The 27389-nt window shown below is 37.0% G+C and overlaps 1 protein-coding gene across 5 annotated transcripts in view; it reads left to right on the top strand.

Annotated features, from left to right (window-relative positions):
• DCC (DCC netrin 1 receptor) overlaps positions 1-27389 on the top strand; it is a 1195251-nt gene that overhangs the window by 960748 nt on the left and 207114 nt on the right. For all 5 annotated transcript variants that reach the window (XM_034943737.3, XM_003827228.5, XM_034943736.3 and 2 more), the window contains 2 exons: positions 3912-4053; positions 20366-20476. In XM_034943737.3, the coding sequence (XP_034799628.2) occupies positions 3912-4053; positions 20366-20476 (253 nt within the window). The remainder of the gene's footprint in view (positions 1-3911; positions 4054-20365; positions 20477-27389) is intronic.

Consider the following 27389-nt stretch of genomic DNA (forward strand, 5'->3'; position numbering starts at 1 on the left):
CTTAGTTTATCAGTTTTAATTCATAATTTGTAGATATCATCTACTGGTTTATTTTTATGTCAGGATTTGGTGCTGACACACTTCCATCCTCATTTTCTTCTCCAATCTTTTCTCTTTTTTCTACTGCTGCTTCTCCTCCTCTTCCTTCTTTTGTTGAGGTGTAATTAAAATAAATGAAATTATACATCTTAAGTGTTCAGTCTCATGAATATACTAGTATTCTAGGGCTGCCATAATAAATACTGCAGACTGGGTGGCTTAAAAAACAGGCATTTATTTTCTCACAGTTAGTGAAGCTAGAAGTCCAAGATCAATGTGTTGGCAGATTTGGTTTCTTCTGAGGCCTCGCTCACTTGGCTTATAGATGGCTACCTTCTTCTTGTGTCTTCATGTGGTTTTTCTCTGTGCATATCTGTGTCCTTATTTTCTTTTAGAGACACCAATCATGTCATATTTAAGACCTACCCTCGTGAACTAATTTAAACTTCATTACCTCCTTCAAGGACTTATCTCCAAATTCAGTCAGATTCTTCTAAGATACAGGAGTAATAACTTCAATATATGACTCTTGGTGGGCAAAATTCAGCCCATAAATATGTATTTTGACAATTGTATCCATCTGAGTAACAAACATGACATCAATACGCAGATTTCCATCACCCCAAAAAGTCTCCTGGTACCCATTTCCAATCAAAACCCAGAACAACTATTTAGACTATTCTGACTTCGAATACTGTAGATTAGTTTTGCCTATTCTTTAACTTCACATAAATGGAATTAAACAGTATGTACTCTTTCGAGTCTGGTTTTTCATCATATTATATCTTTTATCACATTACAATTTTCTTCATTGTCTTCAATGCTGTTTGTTGTGTTTTAAATATTTTTTTTTCAGACTGCACTCTTTTCCTGGAACACATCTTTCATTAGCTTCCTGTTAAGGAAAACACAAATAGATATCTTAGAAACCATGTACATCTGAAATATCCCTATACTGTCCTTAGCATATATTCTTATACTTGTGTTATATTATCCTTATGCTTGCTTATTAGACTAGACATTAAATTCTAGACTTAAAATCCTAGATTAGAATTGTATGAGTCATGTTCTATTGTTTTCTAATATCGAGTGTTGTTGAGAAATCTGATGCCATTCTTACTGTTGATCATGTTTTATGTGACCTGCTTTTTTCCCCTTCATTCTGGAAACTTGTGGATCCCCTCCCCACTCTCCATGAGGCTCTAATATTTTACAGCAATGTGCCTTGAAATGGATCTGTTTTGCATTTATTTTGTTTAATATTCCACAATCTTTTTCAGACTAGAGTCTCAAGTATTCCAGTTTTGTAAAGTTTTATTGGGAAAGGGGTCATTTTATCATTTTTGCTAATTTTCTACCTTTTATTTTTCCTGCTTTTTTATTCTCTCCTCAGGGATGTTGGAAATTGAGAACCAAATCTCTAATTTGTTACCTTTTCTCTCCCATTTCATGTGATAATTTATTCCCACTGAATTTTGAGAGATTTCTTTTAATTCATCTTCCAACTTATTTATTGAATATTTAATTTGTGCAATCAAATTATATTTGTAATAAGTTTCTAAAAATCTTTCAATATTCTTGTGTTTTTATCCTGTTGATGGATGGATTATCATTTCTTAGATTACCAGGGTATTAATGACATCTTTTTGGATTTCATTCTTTGCATTACTGATGTTTCCTTCAGGTGCTGTTATCTTCTTATGTATTACTTTTTCCACTTTCCTTTATGCAAAGGGCCTTCTTTGATGTCTGGTAATCTTAAATTGTCAGTTTACATTAAAATGAAGTATGAAAAAGCTGATTTTAAACTACAAATTTTAGCACTTGAGTTGGACTTACTAAGTAGTGAAATGGGAGAATTACTTGACCCCCCTTGCAGGATATGTGACACCGGTGTGGCCTGTCTGTTTGGCTGCTGCACCCTCAAACCCCTTATGGGACAGGGAGCATGCAGACAGGCAGGAGCTAGGGTGAGCACTTTTGGTCTCTGAGCCCACAGTAGCATCTAGGGGTGGCTGTCTGTGACTCCCAAAGCCCCAGTGAGTGTGCTACAGTGCTCTTTCAGCTTTGCCATCTGCAGACAGCTTAAGTGTTAACCAGCTCAGTTCCTTCTTGGTACCTGGGTTCTTGTCCAGCATCCAGGAAGAATCAGGTCACATGAAAAAATTGAAGGATGGTAAATGTGGGGGATTTTATTGCCAGATGGAGGTGGCTCTCAGCAGGATGGATGGGGAGCTAGAAAGCGGGTAGAGTGGGAAGATGATCTTCCCCTGGAGTTTGGTGGTCCCATGGCTGATCTCCTATCTGACTATCCCCAGCTGAACTCCTCTCAATGTTCAGATGCTCCTTCTCTTCTCTTCTTTTCTGCCACACTGCTCTTCTGTTCCTCTCCTCTTCTGCTAGTCTGCTCATTTGCTTGTGGAGCCTGGGGTTTGGGGTTAATATAGGTACAGGATAGGGGGACACGGCAGGCCAAAAGGCAACATTTGGGTGTGAAAACAGGAATGACTGTTCCCATTTAGGGCTGTTGGTTTCCAGGCTTGAGGGTGGGGCCTTTTGCCAGAGATCCACCTTCTTTTACCCAGTATTTCCATGTCTCCTGTCCATATCAGTAGGAGCCTCATTGTTGGGGAATTGATCAGGGATATGACTGTTTTTTTTTTTTCTCTAGGGCAAAGATAATAATTTTCTCTAGAGAAGGATTATATGATATTCTACCCAAGAAGCATATACCTGGTTGCCATTGCTCTAGGTATCATATGAAGGAAGAAGACATGGGTAGCTCATATCTTTGATTTACTTACTCTTGCCTACATCCCTGTTCTCTCCTGTGTTTAATATCTCTGAATCTTTGGCTTCTGAGTTGAATATCCCCAGAGGATAAAGCTACCAACACCTCCAAGGTCAGGGAGGGTTAGTAGCCTGGTTTTACTGGGTATAGGTAGAAACCTGATCTGAATGACTTTCAGTCCTTCCCCTCTTTCAGGACTATGCTTGGAAGTCCTACCTTCCAAGTTACATAAGCAGGAACAATGTCTAGGAATCCCAGACTTTTGTCGTGCTTTTCATTGCCTTGCTTTTTGTTACTGTCTGTTAAGAAGGTATTTAGTTTTCCGGCTCTCTTCTTTGGCTCAGTCACCCTATGATATGGTTTGGCTGTGTCCCCACCTAAATCTCATCGTGAATTGTAGCTCCCATAATTCCTACCTGTCATGGGAGGGACCCGTTGGGAGGTAATTGAATCATGGGGGCAGGTCTTTCCTGTGCTGTTCTCATGACAGTAAATAAGTCTCACGAGATCTGAGAGTTTTATAAAGGGGCGTTCCCCTACACATGTTCCCTTGCCTGCTGCCATGTAAGACATGTCTTTGTTTCTCCTTTGCCCTCTGCCATGATTGTGAGGCTTCTCAGCTATGTGGAACTGTGAGTCCATTAAACCTCTTTTTCTTTATAAATTACCCAGTCTCAAGTATGTCTTTAATTAGCAGTGTGAGAACAGACTAATCCACCATAGCTCCCTCCGATTTGCACCTTCCAAATATTAGTTGACATCTCTCATGCAATATAGCCTTATTCTCTATTGCTTTATGGCTTTATACCATTTAGAATATTTTACTGTCATTTTAGCAGCGTATGCAAAGGAGAGGTGATAATGCATTCAATCAATCAAAGGAAATGTGTATTTTTGTTAAAACCAGACAAATAAGAATGCTGTCAGATTATAAGAACGAATTTAATTTGTCTCTAAGTGGCAATCGCTAACACTTCTTGCTTCTCTGCTTTCTTCACACTTATGTTTGGGTTACTTCTTTGACCCTGTCCCATTGTCCTTTCTTTCTTCAATGTTTTAATTTACATCTATTATTTTACAGAGTATCAAAGTTAGCTGGCTGCCTCCTCCATCAGGAACACAAAATGGATTTATTACCGGCTATAAAATTCGACACAGAAAGACGACCCGCAGGGGTGAGATGGAAACACTGGAGCCAAACAACCTCTGGTACCTATTCACAGGTCAGTGTTCACATGGTGTAGTCTTGCCAGGTTTTGATGAATTAAATGCTTTAGGAGTAAAATATAGTCTCACTCCAAAGGAACGTTGATTTTCTTCCTGGCATCCTGGCAGGTGACATCTATTGGCTGGAACAAGAACAACCTTTATATTTTTAACTTTATATTCTCTATAATGTTTTCACTATATATTTCTCTCTGGATCATCGTCTTAATACATGTATCATAAAATTTTTATTCATACTAGTTTCTCAGCATTGCTGATTCAACAAAAGCATCTGTTATCTAAAAACTTAACATTTTAACCAGTAACTTTTAAAAGTCATCTAATGAAATTGTTCCAATTTCAATCACTTTGATTCCCCTCTACCAATATTCAGGGGTGAGAATGGGTTGAAAACTGAAGAAAAGGGTAGATTGTAAAATAAAGAGAGAGATTATTCTACCTTCTGCCAATATAAAGTAAATTCACTTATGCAGCAATATTGATAGAATTCAGAGTAGATCAAACTTCTCTATGAAAACTGGACCCAGTTTGCATGTAAAGAATATTTTTTTTAAATTTTATAAAATAATCATGTATTTAATAACTACAACCTTTAATTCACAACAGCTCAGGTTCCTAGAAAACAGAATGAGGCAAGGCTTTCAACGTAATACCTTTAAAGTTATAAGTTCAGGAAAACAAGAAGGAGAGAACGAGGAAAGCAATCCAGGGAAGAAGAGAAAACAGATAATGGTGGTACATTATCCATCTGTGGTGGCCACAACTTCGGGGCAAACACAGCACTTGCTAGGTCTCCTGGGTGTCTCTTGAGAAGCCGCATGAACTGTCTCGCAGTCCATGGATAGAAGGTGTGAGCAGTTGCTCTCTTGTTTCTCACTGGTTGAGTTCACCAACAGCTTACTGATTACTCTCCACCTCCCAGGCAGTCCCCAGTGAAGCCAGAGCTTCTGATGACTCTGCAGACACATAGGTGTCTTTTTGTCAATCAGCATTTTATGTGATGGTGGCTTGGGCTAGGGTATGATCAGAGCTCAGGGCTTTTCAAACCTAGGAATATCTTGAGCTACTGCCAGAAACTTGGCAAGCAAAGCATATAGAATGGCTCATGACACAGCTGGGTAGATGAAGTTGAGCGACTCTGAAGTGGCACATAAACTGGGTCAGGACAGCATACAAACCATAAAGCACATGACTTACAATTTATAGATGAGGTAAACTACTATTGCAAGTGAGAAAAAAGAAAGTAATCCCTTATGTATTCCTTTTCTCTGCGCCAGATACTCAGCGAATTTCCATTTGAAATCATGGCTCACACATTATAAGCTTCTTGTTCAGCCTACACTCAGAGACTTGAAAGTAACTTGTTTATTTATTTTTTCTTCTTTTCTCTCAGGTTGTCTTTTATGCCTATATAATTTTAGCATAATGGCCAGAGCACTTCCGAAGTAGATTGCCAAAAATCATGTTTTAAATATGGACAAAATCTCTGAGGCAGGGAATGGTTGAATCTAACAGAAAGTTTAACATTTACCATACCATTTTAAAAGATTTTGAAAAGCCAATATCCTATGTTTTTCTTTTTCCCCTGACAAAATAATGGGGAAGATGGTAAAAATAATCAAAGTGAGGAACATGTGTTCATTAGGATATTTGGTACAATATGACTTTTACTTTGAGAGAAATCACCAAAATTGAAAAATCTTGCTAAAAATATTTTAGTATGGATTCTAAGATTTAATATTAGAGTAGAAGAGACACTAAGGATAATTTAATCCAAGCTCTTCCAGACATAGAGATTTGAAGCCTCAAAACTTTATCATCATTGCTTTTGCTTCTCAAATGATAAACATTGAGAATATAAAATTAATTTCTTACTATAAAATAATTAACTAAAGGATTAATATTCCAATAAAAAAGCTAATGATTGGATGTTCAATTCACAGAACTATACGCAGCCAATAAAGATGATAAAATGTTCAATCTCATTAGCAAATAGAGAAATGCAAATTAAAATAAAAATGAGTTAGCATTTTTCTTTGATTAAAGTAATAAAGATAAAAATAAATGAGGGCATCCCATTCTGGAAAGCATATGAGAAATGTAAACTCTCATATACTGCTTGTGGGACAGAAAATGTCTATAACCCTTCTGGAAAGCAATGTATATATATATATATATATATATATGTATTTTATACAGAGGTATATACATGTGTATGTGGATGTATGTCTGTACATATAATTTTCTTTTCATAAAGATATGACCCAGGTTTCCAAATTCTAAGAGTTTATCCTAGGAAGCAATCATATTTTTGCAAAGTTTTTAGCTAGATGCATATTGTCATATTATTTTAATAGCTAATAATGTTTTTGAAAACCTAAATATCCAACTATAGGAAGTTACCTAGAAAATTCAGACACAGTTGTATCTTGGAATACTATATGTCTAATTTAAGTGAAATAGTGTAAAAATGTTAAATCATATGTAAATTATGATTATTTAAAACATAGTAAGCAAATACCCCAGTTTTAAGTCAGTATTAGTACAAGAGCTCGTATTTATTTAAAAAAGCATTCACATAAAAATATTTAGAATAATATATATCCCAAATTGTTGATCATGAATATTGCTTACTTTGTAACAACAATATGATATGTATTTTTAATTGCATATGCAAAATGAAAAACAATAAGTTAAAAATATTACAATTTTTGCTTTCAAAAATTGAAGATTTCTTCCCACTAATGCTAACTCAATATCATCTGAATGGCTTAGAAAGCAGTGGTCCAGAAAACAAATGAAGAATAGTAGCCTCATGGCCAGTGGAATTTGCTAGCGTTAATTGCCTAGTCCTTATGAGTTATTTTGGCAAATGGAAGTTAACACATTCAGTTTAGTATTTTCAAACCAAGATTCTGACTCCCTAAATAACACATTTAGGACTTTCCCTCTGTTTAAGGTAAAATCATTGAAAAAACGCAGTGCAGCAACTATTAGCTTTCTCACCAGCAGAGACCCAAAACAAAATACCACGAATTTCGTAACTTGAAAGAATAGACATTTATTCTCATAGTTCAGGAGGCCATTAAGGTGTTCAGGAGGTGACATTAAGGTGTTGGTAGGTTCAGCTCCCTCTGTAGGCTCTGAGGAAGAACCCATCCCACAAGTCTTTCCTAACTGCTGGGGTTACCGGCAGTGCCTGGTCTTCCTTGGCTTGTAGATGCATTGCTCTAATCTCTGCCTCCATCTTTTTATACTTTCCTCTCTGTGTTCTCTCCTCTTCCTTTTTTATTTGTTTTGTTTTTTTGAGACAGGGTTTTTCTCTCTTACCCAGGCTGGAGTACCGTGGCATAATCATAGTTTACTGCAGACTTGACCTTCTGGACTCAAGTGATCCTCCTGCCTCGGCCTATGGAGCAGCTGGGACTATAGGTGTGTTTCACCACACCCAGCTAATTTTTTAAATTTTTCTTAGAGACAAGGTCTTGCTTTGTTGCCCAGGCTGGTCTCAAACTCCTGGCCTCAAGTCATTCTCCCTCCACAGCCTCCCAAAGTGCTAGGATTATAGGCATAAGACACTGTGCCTGGCCTCTCTCCTCTTCCAATTAGGACATTAGAGATAGAGCCCTCTTGAAATCCAGGATGACTTCATCTTGAGATCATCAACTAATTATAACTGTAAAGACCCTATTTCCAAATAAGGTCACATGCTGATCCTTCAGACATGCATGAATTCTAGGGGGATACCATTCAAACTACTATAGACTCCTTTTTTAATTTTTCCTCTCAAGGACAATCATTTTGAATTGTATCTTCTAATAAACTTTACTTACTCAAAAATCAATAATTCAGTTCTACATTTTCATTCATCTAAAATATGTGTGACAATTAGAACTTCTAATCAGCATGAGGTAACCCATCACCACTCTGGTTTATTATCATTCCAGCCAAAAGCAAAGTGAGATGAATTAATTAGTTATTAGGAACAGCTCACAAATGCCCATTTGCATCTTTATAGAGCTGTAAGAATTTGGATCCAAAATGTGTAGGCTTTATTCATATTGTTACATCTTGATTTCATGAGTTATAATAAAGCATTTAGGAATGCAAACAAAATATGAGCAGTTATATGTGAGACTATGCCTGAGATTTACTGCAAACGTGTATATGTGTGTGTATATATATATATATATACGTGTATATATACGTGTGTGTGTATATATATATATATACTCTTTCTAAATTTGAACTAAAGCAATAAAAAGAGTTAATGAACAGCATCATATACTTAAAATTTTTTTGAATAGCTTTGGAAAATCCTTCCCTCCTCTCCCCTGCTCTGTGACTGGGCTACAGAAACACCTGTTGCATTGCTAGACATTATGGGAATATATGTCTTCAGTGCTACAAAACATTAAGGAACCAGGGAGCGCTACACACTTGTAGATTGGCTTTGGTTTAGACATGTCCCCAGGACATATCTAGCACTTACACACTTTGTTGCAAGCAGAAGTAATTGATTTTCCATATAAATCTACAGCACTGTAAAATGTAAAGGATTTGATCCTATGATTTTAATGCCTATAAGATACATGGATTTATTGATTTGGCTGTTTAAAAAATTGGAAATTTCAGAATGCTCCATTTGTATGTTATAAATATTCAGGTGTAGATATTCAAATTTTTTTTTACAATCTTCTATTTGTTAGGTGTTTTTTGTGTGTGTGTTTTTAATGAGAATAATGAGACATCTGCAATAACAAAGTAATTCAGAGTTATAACAAGAATTGAAATTACTGCTATCAGGTTTATTGTGAGAACCCACGTCAACTAAATTTTAAAACGTTTTTAATTTTTGACTGTTGTTCAGGGAAGGTTGTTTGAATTGAATTTAAGAGTTTTCTTGTGTTCCATTGTCAATATATAATAAACATAATAATAAAGATGCATTGATAGTTTATGGACTGAAAAATTGAAATAATAGCATAGCAATTTTATAACAGGGCTAACATTGGGGAAATTGTGTTGTTTGAATAATATGCCATCTCTTACTAGAAGGTCTAAAAATTAGAAATAGAACATAAGAATTACAAAGCTTGAGGACACTTACCATTCAGGATAGAAACCTGCAGAGATAATCAACTTTCAACAACTGAATTTTTTACAGCTACGAAAAGCATTGCTACTTACACCGTACTACCTTTACAATAAAGGTATACTTAGAAGCATCTAGGACACACACACACACACATTGAGATTGAACTTTATGATCCTGACAAACATAGCAGGAAACACAGAATTCGTCTCATCCAAACTGGTTTGGTTTTATTTTATTTATTTATTTATTTATTTATTTATTTTTTGAGATGGAGTTTCACTCTTATTGCCCAGGCTGGAGTGCAATGGTGCAATCTCGGCTCACTGCAACCTCTGCCTCCCGGGTTCAAGTGATTCTCCTGCCTCAGCCTCACCAGTAGCTGGGATTACAGGCATGCACCACCACACCCGGCTAATTTTTTGTATTTTTAGTAGAGACGAGGTTTCGCCATGTTGGCCAGGCTGGTCTCGAACTCCTGACCTCAGGTTATCCGCTCTCCTTGGCCTCCCAAAGTGCTGAGATTGCAGGCGTGAGCCACCGCGCTTGGCCATACTGCTTATTTTACAGAAGAAATAACTGAGGTCTGGAGGGTGATATGGCTAAGGTCCTCCACTAGTTAAGGAGATGATCCCAGGTGAATTGTGTGTTGTCTAACTTCTCATTATGTGCTCCTTTCACTATGCATATTGTCATCTTTAGTTCACTTTATTGTGAGTGACTAAGGCTGTTATATAACTTTGTAAAAGATAATTAACATTAAAAACAATGTTTAACATTTACAACAATAATAGCCATATTATTACTTACTGAACTCAAATCATTCACTATGCTAAAAGCTATATGTGTGTTTTCCATTTTAATCTTTGTGACAGTTTTTATTTATGTATCCCCATTTTATGGATGAGGGCATGGAAGTAAACAAAGAGGCCTGGTTTTTCATGGTCAACCGGCTAATAAGTAACGGAATGAAAATTCAAACCTAATACTGCCTGAGTAGAAAACCTATATTCTTACCTCTTAAACTGTAAATAATGTGTTTCTCACCGTAGGCAATGCATTCGTGATTGTATCAGTATTAAAAGGGATAGGAGAAAAACACAAGGATGGAAAAAGATGTCTATTGGACAATAAAACTTAAAGATTACCATACAGTGGGTAAGGCGCGGTGGCTCATGCCTGTAATCCCAGCACTTTGGGAGGCCGAGGCAGGCGGATCACGAGGTCAAGAGATCGAGACCATCCTGTCTAACACGGTGAAACCCTGTCTCTGCTAAAAATACAAAAAAAAAAAAAAAAAGAAAAAGAAAAAAAATTTAGCCTGGTGTGGTGGCGGGCGTCTGTAGTCCCGGCTACTCAGGAGGCTGAGGCAGGAGAATGGCATGAATCCGGGAGGTGGAGCTTGCAGTGAGCCAAGATTGCGCCACTGCACTCCAGCCTGGGCGACAGAGCCAAACTCTGTCTCAAAAAAAAAAAAAAAGAAAGAAAAAGAAAAAGATTACCATACAGCTAGAGGAGCTGACTAACTCTAGAACAGATTAAATAAAAGCTTTCCTGGCCAAATTATTTAAATTTTTAAAAATATTCCTATTATCCCAGTTCAGGAACTAGATCTAAGATAACAGCTTTTCAAAATATACATACAAAAAAAAGCTTTTAATTGGCCGGGCGCGGTAACTTAAGCCTGAATCCCAGCATTTTGGGAGACCGAGGCGGGCAGATCAGGAGGTCAGGAGATCGAGAAACCCCATCTTTACTAAAAATACAAAAAATTAGCCGGGCATCGTGGCAGGCGCCTGTAATCCCAGCTACTCGGGAGGCTGAGGCGGGAGAATGGCTTGAACCGGGGAGGCGGAGCTTGCAGTGAGCCGAGATTGTGCCACTGCACTCCAGCCTGGGCGACAGAGCAAGACTCTGTCTCAAAAAAAAAAAAAAAAAAAAAAAAAAGCTTTTAATTACAGACTGCCTTCTCTTTACTCCACCTCCAATGAAAGAGACAGAGGAAGGGAAAGGGAGGGGAGAGGAGGGAAGGGAAAGGGAGGGGAGGGGAGGGAAGGGAAAGGGAGGGGAGGGAAGGGAGGAGGGAGTGGGGAGGGGAAGGGAGGAGGGAGGGAGGAGGGAGGATGGAAGGGAGGAAGAAAGGAAGGGAAGAAGGAGGAAAGGGAAGAAGGGAGGGAAGGGAAGAAGGAAGGGAGGGAAGGGAAGAGGAGGGAAGGAAAGAAGGAAGGGAAGGGAGGAAAGGAAGGAAGGAAAAAGGAAGGAAGGGAGGGAAGGAAAGAAAGCAACATTGAAAGATCTTCTGATATCAGCTATCAGAGTTGGGGCCCCCAAAAGTTGCTTGGTGGTGGTTATTGTTGGTATAACTCTGGAAGATAACTCTTTTTTCTAATAGGGTATATTTATTTATTTATTATTGTTATTATTATTATTTTGAAGACAGAGTCTCGCTCTGTGACCCAGGGTTGAGTGCAGTGGCACGATCTCGTCTCACTGCAACCTCCGCGTCTCGGGTACAAGTGATTCTCCCACCTCAGCCTCCTGAATAGCTGGGATTACAGACGTGCGTCACCACGTCAGGCTAATTTTTGTATTTTTAGTAGAAACGGAGTTTCACCATGTTGGCCAAGCTGGTCTGGAACTCCCGACCTCAAGTGATTCGCCTGCCTCGGCCTCCCAAAGTGCTGGGATTACAGGCTTGAGCCACCGCTCCCGGCCGCATTTCTAAGCAAGAGAACAAATTAACTCTTCTTGAGACTGAATTTTGGATATTATTGATTTCTTAGCTTGATCCACTGTCAAAAATAATAGAATCATCAATTTTAACCTCCCTACCTGCCTATTATTCAAGTCTGATGTAGTGATCATAGATAGATATTTCTTCCATGCCTGCATAGTGCTTTACATTTGTTGCTAATGTCTCTCTTGGGTTCTAGCATAGGGCATGTGGGCCTTTGAAGGTGCCCAGCAAGAGACAGAACAGAGTCAAGATTCTTTACCCAAGGATAGTCCAAGCTTTAACTAAAACACCATAATACGTTAGCTTAATTTCTCTGAGCCTTATTCATGTCTCTAAAATGGGACCAATCATGTATTCTGCGCTAAAATCGCAGGGTATTTGAAAAATCAAGAAAGTAACCTGGAAATCACTGTACCAATGTCAGTTATCACTACATCTATGAAACGCTTGATTTTATAAATCACTTTTACAAGCAATTTTTCATTTGACCCTCACAAGAAACACTATAAAGTGGAAGCATGTATTATTACTTAATCACGTTAGATAGGAAATAGCTATTAAAAGAGCCTCCAGTACATCTAAAATTTTCCCAAACAAATCACAGGATAGAAGCAGGGCCACCTGAAACCTGGAATTATAAAGGTAATGTCCAGACTGCTTCTCTGAAAAGCCAAAATTTCTGCTTCTGCTTCATGTCATGCACTTACTTGGGTATAAAAAAAGGATCACAAGTTAAATTTTCTTGATAAAGGTTTGATAAAAAAGTTACTGAATTTAGAATCCAAAGTCTTGGATAAACATGTTTTATAGGAGAAACTTAATTTGTTTTTATCCCACTAGGATAAAACTAGTGCAGTCTATCTGTAAGTGATACTATGGTAAATCAGATTCAGTGCAACCTAAGGAACAACTTTTCTAAAAAGCAAAACTTGAAAGTGAGTTATCTCCATTGGTGAATTTCTCATCCAACAAAAGTATTCCTGCTTTATTTACAGGGACACTTTGTTAGATATTCAGCATTATATGAGCTATTTGACTAGATATTACTTAAGATTTTCTTTAATAATGGGATTCTATACATATTTAAATTTTTTTTATACTTAACCTAGCTTTTTTAGGTGTTTGTAGTTAGATTCCACAGCCCAGCAAAGTTGAAGGTGTTTTAAAGATATAATATAATACTTCAAAGACATTTGGCAGGATTTTCAGAGTGACCTGAGGCACTAATCTCTACAGGATGCTAAAACTTCCCTGTAGATGTAATAGAAAGGAAGATATGAAGAGCTCCCCTACTGTATATGGTTGGAAGGGATACTCTGATAAATAGTATGGCCTGGCCAGGTGAGATCCCTTTGGGGAAATACTTACAATACACTAGATGGCCTCTAAACTGCTTTCTTTTTATTATTATTATAATTTAAGTTCTGGAATACCTGTGCAGAAAGTACAGATTTGTTGCATAGGTATACACGTGCCATGGTGGTTTGCTGCACCCATTAACCCGTCATCTACATTAGGTATTTCTCCTAAAGCTATCCCTCCCCTAGCCCCCCACCAGGTCCCTGACAGGACCTGGTGTATGATGTTCCCCTCTCTGTGACAATGTGTTCTCATTGTTCAACTCCCACTTATGAGTGAGAACATGTGGTGTTTGGTTTTCTCTTCTTGTGTTAGTTCGCTGAAAATGATGGTTTCCAGCTTCATCCATATCCCTGCAAAGGACATGAACCCATCCTTTTTACGGCTGCATAGTATTCCATGGTGTATATGTGCCACATTTTCTTTATGCAGTCTATCATTGATGGGCATTTGCATTGGTTCCAAGTCTTGGCTATTGTGAATAGTACTGCAATAAACATACAGGTGCATATGTCTTTATAGTAGAATGATTTATAATCCTTTTGGTATGTACCCAGTAATGGGATCGCTGGGTCAAATGGTATTTCTGATTCTAGATCCTTGAGGAATCACCACACTGTCTTCCACAATGGTTGAACTAATTTACACTCCTACCAACAGTGTAAAAGCATTCCTATTTCTCCACATCCTCTCCAGCATCTGTTGTTTCCTGACTTTTTAATGATCACCATTCTAACTGACATGAGATGGTATCTCACTGTGGTTTTGATTAGCATTTCTCTAATGACCAGTGATGATGAGCTTTTTTTTTCATATATTTTTTGGCCACATGAATGTCTTCTTTTGTAGTAGTATTGTCTGTTCATATCCATTGCCCACTTTTTGATGGGATTGTTTGTTTTTTTCTTGTAAATTTGTTTAAGTTCCTTGTAGATTCTGGATATTAGCCCTTTGTCAGATGGATAGATTAAAAAAATTTTTCTCCCATTCTGTAGGTTACCTGTTCACTCTGATAATACTTTCTTTTGCTGTGCAGAAGCTCTTTAGTTTAATTAGATCTCATTTGTCAATTTTGGCTTTTGTTGCCATTGCTTTTGGTGTTTTAGTCATGAAGTCTTTGGCCATGCCTATGTCCTAGGTTTTCTTCTAGGGTTTTTATGGTTTTAGGTCTTACATTTAAGTCTTTAATCCATCTTGAGTTAATTTTCATATAAGGTGTAAGGAAGGGGTCTAGTTTCAGTTTTTTGCATATGGCTAGCCAGTTTTCTCAACATCATTTATTAAATAGGGAATCCTTTCCCCATTGCTTGTTTTTCTCTAGTTTGTCAAAGATCAGATGATTGTAGATGTGTGGTGTTATTTTTGAGGCCTCTGTTCTGTTCCTTTGCTCTATATATCTGTTTTGGTACCAGTACCATGCTGTTTTGTTTACTGTAGCTTATAGTATAGATTGAAGTCAGGTAGGCTGATGCCTCCAGCTTCGTTGTTTCTGCTTAGGATTATCTTGGCTATTCAGGCTCTTTTTTGAATCCATATGAAATTTAAAGTATTTTTTTTTTCTAATTCTGTGAAGAAAGTCGATGGTAGCTTAAAAGGAATAACATTGAATCTATAAATTACTTTTGGCAGTATGGTTATTTTCATGATATTGATTCTTCCTATCCATGAGCATGGAATGTTTTTCCATTTGTTTGTGTCCTTTCTTATTTCCTTGAGCAATGGTTTGTAGTTCTCCTTGAAGACGCCCTTCACATCCCTTGTAAGTTGTATTCCTAGGTATTTTATTCTCTTTGTAGCAATTGTGAATGGGAGTTCACTTATGGTTAGGCTATTATCAGTGTATAGGAATGCTTGTGATTTTTGCACATTGATTTTGTATCCTGAGACTTTGCTGACATTGCTTAACAGCTTAAGGAAATTTGGGGCTGAGATGATGGGGTTTTCTAAATATACAATTAGGTCACCTGCAAACAGAGACCATTTGACTTCCTTTCTTCCTATTTGAATACCCTTTATTTCTTTCTCTTGCCTGATTGCCCTGGCCAGAATTTCCAATACTATTTTGAATAGGGATAGTGAGAGAGGGCATCCTTGTCTTGTGCCGGCTTTCAAAGGGAATGCTTCCAGCTTTTGCCCATGCAGTATATTGGCTGTGTGTCTGTCATAAGTAGCTCATATTATTTTGAGACACGTTCCATCAATACCTAGTTTATTGAAAGTTTTTAGCATGAAGAGGTGTTGGATTTTATCAAAGGCCTTTTCTGCATCTATGGAGGTAATCATGTAGGTTTTGTCTTTGTGACAAAATATCTCAAAATATTGAGATAATCATGTGGTTCTGTTTATGTGATGGATTATGTTTATTGATTTGCATATGTTGTACCAGCCTTGCATCTCAGGGATGAAGCCAACTTGATTATGGTGGATAAGCTTTTTGATATACTGCTGGATTCGGTTTGCCAGTATTTTATTGAGGATTTTCACATTGATGTTCATCAGGGATATCGGCTTGAAATTTACTTTTTTTGTTGTGTCTCTGTCAGGTTTCGGTATCAGGATGATGCTGGCCTCATAAAATGAGTTAGAGAGGAGTCCCTCTTTTTCTGTTGTTTGGAATGGTTTCAGAAGGAATGGTGCCAGCTCATCGTTTTACCTGTGGTAGAATTCGGCTATAAATCCATCTGGTCCCAGGCTTTTTTGGGTTGGTAGGCTATTTCTGCATCAATTTCAGAACTTGCTATTGGTCTATTCAGGGATTCGACTTCTTCTTGGTTTAGTCTTGCAGCGGGCGGGGGGCATATGTGTCCAGGAATTTATCCATTTCTTCTAGATTTTCTAGTTTATTTGCGTAGAGGTGTTTATAGTATTCTATGATGGTAGTTTGTATTTCTGTGGGATCAGTGGTGATCTCCCCTGTATCATCTTTTATTGTGTCTATTTGATTATTCTCTCTTTTCTTCATTTGTCTGGCTAGTGGTCTATTTTGTTAATCTTTTCAAACAACCACCTCCTGGATTCATTGATTTTTTTGAAGGGTTGTTCGTGTCTCTATCTCCTTCATTTCTGCTCTGATCTTAGTTATTTCTTGTCTTCTGCTAGCTTTTGAATTTGTTTACTCTTGCTTCTCTAGTTCTTTTCATTGTGATATTAGGGTGTCGATTTGAGATCTTTCCTGCTTTCTCCTGTGGATATTTAGTGCTGTAAATTTCCCTCCAAACACTGCTTTAGCTGGGTCCCAGAGATTGTAGTATGTTGTGTCTTTGTTCTCATTGGTTTCAAAGAACTTATTAATATCTGCCTTAATTTCTTTATTTACCCAGTAGGCATTCAGGAGCAGGTTGTTCAGTTTCCATGTAGTTGTGTGGTTTTGAGTGAGTTTCTTAATCCTCAGTTCTAATTTGATTGCACTGTGGTCTAAAAGACTATTTGTTATGATTTTCATTCTTTTGCATTTCCTGAGGAGTTTTTTACCTCCAATTATGTGGTCAATTTTAGAATAAGTGCGATGTGGTGCTAAGAAGAATGTATATTCTGTTGATTTGGGGTGGAGAGTTCTGTAGATGTCTGTTAGGTCCTCTTGGTCCAGAGCCGAGTTCAAGTCCTGAATAGCCTTCTTACTTTTCTGTCTCATTGATCTGTCTAATATTGACAGTGGGGTGTTAAAGTCTCCCACTATTATTGAGTGGGAGTCGAAGTCTCTTTGTAGGTCCCTGAGAACTTGCTTTATGAATCTGGGTGCTCCTGTATTGGGTGCATATACATTTAGGATAGTTAGCTCTTCTTGTTTCATTGATCACTTTACCATTATATAATGCCCTGCTTCGTTGGGTTTTTTTTTGTGTGTGTGTGATCTTTGAGAAAAGCAACCCCAAGATACATAATGGTCAGATTCACCAAGGTTGAAATGAAAGAAAAGATGTTAAGGGCAGCCAGAGAGAAAGGTCAAGTTATCCACAAAGGGAAGCCCATCAGACTAATAGCAGATCTCTCTGCAGAAACACTGCAAGTGCGATAATAGTGGGGGCCAATATTCAACATTCTTAAGGAAAAGAATTGGCAACCCAGAATTTCATATCCGGCCAAACTAAGTTTCATAAGTAAAGAAGAAATAAAAGCCTTTACAAACAAGCAAATGCTGAGAGATTTTGTCACCACCAGGCCTGCCTTACAAGAGCTCCTGAAGGAAGCACTAAATATGGAAAGGAAAAACTGGTACTAGCCACTGCAAAAACATACCGAATTGTAAAGACCATTGACACCATGAAGAAACTGCATCAACTAATGGGCAAAATAACCAGCTAGCATCATAATGACAGGATCAAATTCACACATAATAATATTAACCTTTAATGTAAATAGGCTAAATTCCCCAATTAAAATATACAGACTGGCAAATTGGATAAAGAGTCAAGACCCATTGATGTGCTATATTCAGGAGACCCATCTCACTTGCAGAGACACACATAGGCTCAAAATAAAGGGCTGGAGGAATATTTACCAAGAAAATGGAAAGAAAGAAGAAAAAAAAGCAGGGGTTGCAATCCTAATCTCTGATAAAACAGACTTTAAAGCCACAAAGATCTAAATTGCTTTCTAATGATAACTTCAAGTTGTTAGCAGACTTTGTTTTACTTAAAACAGGTATATCAGTCAGATTTCCACCAGAGAAAGAAAGAGCCAGCAGGAAATACATACTAAGAAAAGTATTGCAAGGAATTGGTTTAAGTGGTTATGATGGCTGGCCAGGCAATTCAAAAATCACTGGGCAGGCCATTAAGAGGGGCAGGCTGGAGCTCTCAAGCTAAGTCCACAGCCATGGCAGGGCAGAAGTTCTGCCTCAGGGCAGCCTCAGTTCTGCACTTAAGGTCTTTTATCTGACTGAATCTGGGCCATCCAAATAGACTATGGCAATGTCTCTTAGTTAAAGTCAACTACATATGGACTTTAGTCCCATCGACAAAATACCTTCACAGTAATACCTCAGTTAGTGTTGGATTGAATAACTGGGTGCTGTAGCCTACCTAAGTTGATACATATAACTGACCATCACAGAGGATATTTCAAATCAATCACTGGAAACAGTATTGACATGATTGTTTATTCATTTTAAAGAAAAATGAAGTTAAACTTCTACATAACACAAGAGTACTTTTTTTTTTTTTTTGAGATGGAGTCTCGCTCTGTCGCCCAGGCTGGAGTGCAGTGGCATGGTCTCTGCTCACTGCAAGCTCTGCCTCCCGGGTCCATGCCATTCTCCTGCCTCAGCCTCCCGAGTAGCTGGGACCACAGGCGCCCACCACCACTCCCAGCTAATTTTTTGTATCTTTAGTAGAGACGGGGTTTCACCGTGTTAGCCAGGATGGTCTCGATCTCCTGACCTTGTGATCCGCCCGCCTCGGCCTCCCAAAGTGCTGGGATTACAGGCATGAGCCACCGCACCTGGCCAAGAGTACATTTTTGATGGATTAGAACTTTATTTTAAATAAGAGCATTATGAAAGTCATAAGCTGTTATGAGTAGGTAACCATTTCTTCTCAGAGTTCTCTCCCTATTAATTTTTTAATTTCCCAGAAAATCTCTGTAACCCCTCTGCCTCTGTAATCAACAACAGTGCCTATGAAATGGTGAAAAAGATGAACAAAGTTAGATCAATACCATGTTAACAAATCAAAGTGAGCATGAGCCTACTTAAGGAATGACAAAGGCCTTATGTTGGAAGCATCTCTTTGCCATCTTGTTGATGTGGTTGAATGCTGTATATTAACCTAATGTTTTCTTTATGTTAAGTTTTAGTTTTAGTGGATTTTTCAAGTATTGTTTTGTGTGTGCATCTTCCCTGCTTCAGGTACTATTGTGGGCCCTATGAATATGCAATTAAAACCTGAATAATATTAATAACAAAGAGCACCAATGACAGTCTCAATATATGTCTTCATGGAGCTTCTAGTCTATTTTATAAAATTAGAAGCTTCTTTAGAAGACAGAAATTTGTGTTACAGATATCATTATGTAGGTGAATTTATCAAATGGTCTAATAGTACCGTCTATTGAAGGCAACTGTTTGTTCCTTGACAATAACTAATCCTTTCTAACCATTATTTAAAATACCATCTCCTATTAGTAGTAAGTTTGAATTCCCCTTACTACTAAGTATTCATCTTCCTATGCAAAAAATCTTCAAATATGTAATTTTGTACATGAGCGTAATTTCCTTTATTATGCATTTTTTCTTGACACCAAATATTTGCACTATTTCAGATGAATGGGGGATAACAGTTACATTTTTATCTTTATCAGCGTTGTTTAATTCCTTGAGGTTTAAGGACTTGATCATTTAGTCTGAGTCTCAAAAATGTCCTATGATCTTTTCACAAATATCATTTGTTTTACAACAATTTATTATGTTAATGAGCTACTTTCAGCTTTTTGTAAGAGGAAAGTCACTTACATCAAAAATTTTCATGTATCAGATAAATGATCCATGTGGTCTCTCTAGTTTACCTATGTTCTCTGTGTGTTTTGAAATAAGCCCTAATGTGATCATTGTGCACAATATTATGCCAAAATCATCATAGGGATTGATTTTCTATATCTCTTGTGTGGAAGCTAATGCAAAACAAAATATTCTTGAAAGATGGTTTTAAGAGACAAAAGCCCTAATATTTTCTTCTGAAGTGCATTGTCTTTGGATTCTTGATTTTTGGCCTAAAGAAAACATAATCACAGACCTTGAATGAATGATGGAGACATAAATTTTTAGATTGACTGTTCTCGATTTATAGACATGGATCTTCTGAACAGTAAGGAAAAATGATCCATGTAATTTTTGATTATTTCTTCATCATTTATATTTTATATTCTGCATCTGCCCTGAGGCTATTTACATGGACACATTTTTATAAACTGGAAAAAAGCTCATAAGAATGTATAAAAATTAATTTGATTTCTTGCTGTGATACTTCTACCCTTTTAGTCAAAATAATCATTACCACAACAGTCACAAACAATGTAAAGCATGTCCACTATTGTTACAATTTTGCTGAAGCTTTTGGAAACCCAGGTAGGAATACTTGGTGCATAGTAACTTTCTTCCCCCCTGTGGAAAATTCTTTCATAGGACTGGAGAAAGGAAGTCAGTACAGTTTCCAGGTGTCAGCCATGACAGTCAATGGTACTGGACCACCTTCCAACTGGTATACTGCAGAGACTCCAGAGAATGATCTAGATGGTAAGACTTTTTCCCAGTTACTATCACTCTAATTATCTTCTTGTTATCTCAGCTTCAAAAGGTCCCTTAAAAAAGGAATGAACTCCAACTTTGGGGACGTTGATTCTTACTATATGTTCACATGCAAAACACAACAGGGAAACATTAGTGAATACATAGTCTTCAACAATGCCATGTAAATAATGCTAGACCATGAATGACATAGCATTGATTATACAATAATCATGGTCCTCAAAACAAGTTACTTGTTTTCAAGATCATCTGAAATAAGATATTTTCTATTTATTTTATTTTGAATAATTGACCTTAACCATTTCGTTCACAAGAATTAGTGTAATTTATAATAGTAATCATGAACTATAACTATATAATATAGTTTCTCTTGCTTTTTTATGAGGCTTTTGAAAAACATCTATATGTATTTTTTTACTTGCTTATATTATCATTACCTTTTCTTGATATAAAAGACAACTTACTTTATTTGCTTAGCTGATAGTTGTCCTGAAACATTTATCAGTAGGATATTAGAATTCATATAAGATTTATATATTAATAAATTAAATATAAGCATAATCCTCAAAATTAGCAAATGAGAAATTGCTCTGGAAATAAAAACATAATGACTAAATTTTTAAAATAAAATTTAAAATGAATGGGTAATGAAGTGACAGAATAAAACATTAAATAATAAAGCAGAAATATATAGAATTAGAGTTAGAAATTTAAAAGGTAAGAATTGATAAAAATGAGAGGTCCTTGGAAAAGAAGTAAGATATGATAAGTATTCTTAAATCTAGGTAATCAAAACTAGTGTCAATTAAAGGTAGATGTAAAGATAAACTCGTATGTATTGAAAATGTGACAGCACAAGATAATTGCCTATTATATCTAACAATGAAATTCTCTTACTCCTTAACTGATACATCTGAAATTATTCCAGTAAAAATTGAGAGTAAAAACTCTGTATTCCTTTCTTTTCCCTTCCATTTTTTAATCTCTTTCCATGTCTTCCTCACTTTAACTCTTTTCCTAGTTATTTTATTACTCTTTCTCATGTCATCCTTCCTCTTTCTTGAACTCCTCCATCTCATTCTCTTTTTCCTTTGTCTTCCTCTTTTTCTCTTTTTGAATATCTCACTATCATTCATGATTTTTCTATAGCCACAAATTTGGTTTTACTAAAATAATTATGGTAGCATTAAGCAATCAACAGTTGATATTTCCATAATAATGTTAATCTCTGCCATGTGACTGCATATTAATTCAAAGAATGTTTATAGAAATCTTGCTAAGCATCAGGCACCATGCTGAGCTTTGGTACAATAATAACTAAGAAACACTTGGTTGTTTTCTCATGGAGCTTGGAGAATAGCAAAGAAAGACAGACATTTTAAGTGAAGTATAGGAAGTTGCCGTTGTTATAGTTAAAACCTGATTGGGTACTTGAAAACTACAGTTCAACTTAGGATGGGTGGATGGATGGATGGATGGATGGTGGTTGGTTGGTTGGATGGTTGGATGGTTGGAAGGTTGGAAGGTTGGATAGATGGATGGATGGATAAACCAGCAGGCAAACAGACAGACTTGCATTTAAATTGAGACCTGAAGGATGAATAAGAATTAGGTATGCAAAAATACATTGGCGATTGGGGGGAAGGAATAGTGAGTAAGGTAAATGTGGTTTTTAAAGTCAAGACAATGATGCTGTTTGGGGACTGAAAAAGGCCATCAAGAATGAAACACAGAGTTGGCATATGATGAGGTTTGTAAGATAAGCAGGTTCCAAATCTGATAAGACAAAGTTAAGAATTTTAAACGTTGTCTAAGGATGTCTAAGTCAATAACTTACTTTGTTTTAAGCAAGTCATCAAAGGTTGATTTTAAAAAATAGTGAATTAATTAGAATTGCATTTTGTAGAGATTACTCTGGCTGAAACATGCACACACAAAAAAGTATTCTAAGTAGGCAAACCCAGGCAATGACTTTAAGACAACCCTAGAGGTGATATAGGAGTTTAAAAAAAGTAACTTGAGGCTTAGAGATATTATTTAACTTGTCTTAGGTTATATAATTGAAAAGTTGTGGAGCTAGAAAAAGTCACATTTCACAGAGTTCATACCCATCACTAATAGTTTAGAAAACTTTCATTCATGTGTTTATTCAACTTACATTTCTTCTTAAAGGTCTATATATGCAAGATATTACCTTAGGTACTAGAGATAAAACAATAAATAAAGTCTATACACCCAAGGAGTATAAGTTGTATTCAGATGGAGGTAGATAGTGATAGGTGCTCTGAAGAAAAAGAAGCATGGTAGAGGGGATAGCAAAGATTAGAAACTACTGCTTTATATAAGGAACTGAGAAAATCTTTCTGTTTAGATGAAACATGAACCCAGACTTTAAGGAAGTGAAGGGGAAGCCATGCGAATAGGTCAGACTAGAGCCCTTCAAGTAGAAGAAAAAGCAAGAACAGTCATCCTGAATAGAGCCTAATTGGTGATTGCCATATATATATGGCAAGAAGGATGCCAAAGTCATGAGGTTATAATTTGTCTTATGTAAAAAAATAAAAGAGTGGTCACAATAAACTATATAAATAGTTATTTTTTTCTATTTTAACTTATTTACCTAAGAATTAAGCTTCAAATTTTATAGATTTATGTTTTATCCTTTCATCTACCCTCATGAAGTATACATTATTAGCCTTATTTTATGGGAGACTAAGTTAAGCTATGAAAATTTAACTAACTTAATCAAGTAGTCAGCTAGCAACTGTGGAGCTCAAAATTAGGTTTTGAGGCCAAGGCAGGTGGATCACTTGAGGTCAGGAGTTCAAGACCAGCCTGGCCAACATGGTGAAACCCCGTCTCTACTAAAAATACAAGAATTAGCTGGGTGTGGTGGTGCATACCTGTAATCCCTGCTACTCAGGAGGCTGAGGCAGAAGAATTGCTTGAACCCGGGAGGCAGAGGTAGCAGTGAGCCGTTTGAGCCGAGATTGTGCCACTGCACTCCAGCCTGGGAGACAGAGCAAGCAAGACTCCATCTCAAAAAAAAAAAAAAAAAAAAAAAGGTTTTATGCATTGAGGTCCAGTGTAGGTGATCAGAGAAAAGCCTCCACTAATCCTGTAGAAATGACTTGATGACCATAAACACAGTGATTCAAGGCAAACAAACGATTCTAAGAAGTGAGATCACATTATTTACCCAAACCTAAGGGGTTATATCTCTTACTGGAAGGAGAGAAAATAAATGAAGCAGAGGTGCTGAAGGTCTTACAAAATATCCAGAATGAAACAGACGCTCTACTTGACTTATGTGCTCTTTTTCCTGACTCTGAATGAGTCACAACTTAAGTAGAACCAAAATATAAAGTCACCACTTATTAGAAGACACAAAGGTTTTCATTTAACTCCATGTTTTTCATATCAATGCAGTCTAACTGTAGTCCAATTTATGCATCTATTTCAATCAAGAATCTCTATGCCATGCTCATGAGAGTCTTAATAAATGCTTTTAATTGGATTTGTTTGAACTTTTCTATGCTCTTGGCTTAATAATGGCCCTCTTGTACATGCAACATTCCTTCTTTTTCTTTGGGTATGGTTGTAGTTATTATGAAATATGGTTTAAGAATTTACAGTGTGCTGAATCATGGGGAGTACAAACATGAAAACAGCAAGAACAGCTCTATTGAGAACCAGACAGATAATGGCTGCAATGATTAGAAAAGATTTCATAAAAACACGTAGAACTTGAACTACAAACTTCAGAGAAAGGGGCTTCTGACAGCTAGGATTGTAGGGAAGTGTGTGTAGGACAGCATAGAAGACATTTTTCAAGGAAATATTGCCTTGAGAAAATGATTTCTGCCACTATTAATTCAAAATGCATCCTCACTCATCCAACTGTTACTCCCTTTCCAGTCAATTGTCAAAACATATTTCCACACAAATATCAACTTTTTTCTCATTCTCTTATGTTTTCTTATGGATGAGAATTGCAAAGACAGTCTTATTCTTTCCTGTAATATACACATTAGCAATCTGAAAAAGATAAATAAAAAATTAATAAAAGAAAGACAGTAGAATTGATACTTCTTGCACAAAATGCTGTTACACGTTATGATTTGAGATTGTTCACATTTAGACATAATGAAAACTAAAAGCCATTTCAGAGCATTTAACTGCATAAATATGTGGGATGTGTATGTTTTACTTGCTGTAAAAAATTGATAATACCAAAGGCCTTCTCAATTTATTGATCCATGATCACTTTCAACTGTGACACTTCCTCAAAGTGATTTTGGTTTCCTTTCTTTCCTTCTGGTTTTCTTCTTTTGATTGCACCATTCATATATTAAAAAGTGTAACCCTTGATGGAAATTAATATTTGAAGGAATGAACAAGATCAATAGTGGTCACTGGTAGGTACAAAAGAACATTCAACCTGCTAGTTTGCTCTGTTTTTAAAAAGATTTCCTTAAATATTCATCTCATTTTAATGTATTTGTGTAAATGTTTAAATCATAAAATAAGGTATAAATGACTTGCACCAAAAGTTTCTTGGCTAATGTTGGAAAGCTTTGGGTCCTAAATTTTGAGTCCTAACACTCTGAAGTGAGAAATTTCCATATAGAATTGCTTTGATCTCCCAAAAATTAAGGATAAGGAGAAAAAGCAATCATTTTAAACCACATGAAATGGGAGGCATTCTTTGCTGTAGCTGAAGATGTCTGTGTTAGAAGGTAACTGCATCATTAGGCCTCTCTGGATGCATTATGTTGTATAACTTACCCCCCTGCTTCAGAGCCTGATGGTGATCGCCAAGAGAATGATCTACTCATTACTGCATAACTCTGAGCCCTGCAAGTCAGCTAAACAGAAACAGTGCTATTTGCAGATTGTTAAAGGAAACCCCTGCCTCCTGTGACTTCTGTAGTTCCTCTTGCCTTCTCAACTTGGCTTAAGCATTGTGAAGATAACTGTAGCTTGGAGAAATACCCCAAGTCCTCTTGGATTGCCCTTTTAATTAGATGTTTTGTTAAAGTAATTATAAAACCAAACCACATTGTTTGTTCAGCGTTCCCTGGAAAGCACGTTGCTATTACTGACAGCTGGGAAGTTTTAAAATATTTATTTTGTGCCTCAAAATTTCAGCTTAAAAAAAAAAGCAAACCAAGATCACTAGAATTCCCCAGGGTTTTCATGTAAATGTCTTGCATAAAGAAATGAGAGAATTTGTGATAGAGTTCAACAAAGTATCCTTCAAGAAACTGAGCTTGGAAATCTGTTTATGATACTTTTGTTTTTGGAGTGAAGAGGTGAAAATTGCTATACACTATCAATAATCATGTGATTTAAAATCGACTCTCTACCCTGTAGTGGAGGAGTTTAGCTATCAAAAGTCGGCAGTGCAGACTTAAGAAAATGCAACAGTGATGCAGCAAGAAAATGGGAACCTAGGAGCTGGCCCTAATTTCTTGCCCCCAGGAAATAGGTAATTAGCCTTATTAACCCAAACTGGTAATAAATGGGTTCGCTGCAAATTCATTTCATTTAAGAATTGGGGTAAGGAGTGCGATTTACACCAGTGAGCAAAAGAATGTGTTCTTCTGGTGATTTCACTTGATGCTAGTATGGGATTTGCTGTGCACAGAGGAGTGAAGGTGGCGTGTCATAGAATAGATTTTCTTTCTTGTAATTTTGATAGGGACCATTTATGATATTCGGCGATTTATGATATGCTATGATTTATGATAATTGACAGATAGGCTTGGGGAATTTGATGGACCAGTGGTACAGTAGCTATTCCACTGTGAAATTTAAGACTCAGCCCCTTATTACCATTCAAGTGGATTTCATCTTACACATAAGGAGCATAGCAGGCAAAGCAAAAACTGATTTTTAAAAGCAATGTAGTATCTGTTTCAGTTCCGGTGCAAGTGATTGCTCAGAATCTCAAAGTTCCACTGTACAAAGGATGGCACGGGTTGCTTTGACTTAGATAAATGTTCAGTGAAGTTGCAAGTATTTTACTTGGTTATAACAAACTTTAATGTGCCCATGGAATGTCTGATCCTTCTATGAGTTGCTTGACTTTTTTCTAAGTACCATGTAAAGGATCAGGTGGGTTTTGCAGTCTTAATGACTTGGTTTGGATCCAGCTCCATTTACCCTACATTCTTGGGCAAATAACTTTCCCATGCCTGGGTTTTTCTCATGTGTAAAGAGGGCATAACAACAGTATCCATCACAGTGGGTTTTTGTGAGAATTAACTATGATAATGGCAACAAAGTGCTCAACAGTGTGTTGTTCTTTCTGATTTTTCTGGTTTTGATACATAAGTAGATCTCAGACTTTGACTGTTGTGTTGTTGTTGTTGTTGTTGTTGCTGCTGTTTTAGACAGAATCTGGCTCTGTCACCAAGGCTGGAGTGCAATGGTGTGATCTCGGCTCACTGCAACTTTCACCTCTCGGGTTCAAGTGATTCTCCTGCCTCAGCCTCCCGAGTAGCTGTGATTACAGGCATCCAACACCATGCTTGGCTAATTTTTGTATTTTTAGTAGAGACAGGGTTTCACCATGTTGGCCAGGCTGGTCTTGAACTCCTGACCTCAGGTGATCTGCCTGCCTCTTGAACTCCTGACCTCAGGTGATCTGCCTGCCTCGGCCTCCCAGAGTGCTGAGATTACAGGCATGAGCCACTGCACCTGGCCATGACTGCAGTTCTTTCTGACAGTAATATGAAATACTCAGACCATTGGTTTTATGAAACTTCTCCTTGTTCATGATGGTAAAGCTTTGTTGTCTACATTTAGGGAACAGATGTATCCATTTCTGTTACAAAAGGAGAGTGTATATTCAGTCCATCTTAAAAGCCCATCATCTAATTAAGGTATAATTTAA

Source organism: Pan paniscus, chromosome 17 (genome assembly GCF_029289425.2).
Source record: "Pan paniscus chromosome 17, NHGRI_mPanPan1-v2.0_pri, whole genome shotgun sequence".
NCBI classification, from domain to species: domain Eukaryota; kingdom Metazoa; phylum Chordata; class Mammalia; order Primates; family Hominidae; genus Pan; species Pan paniscus.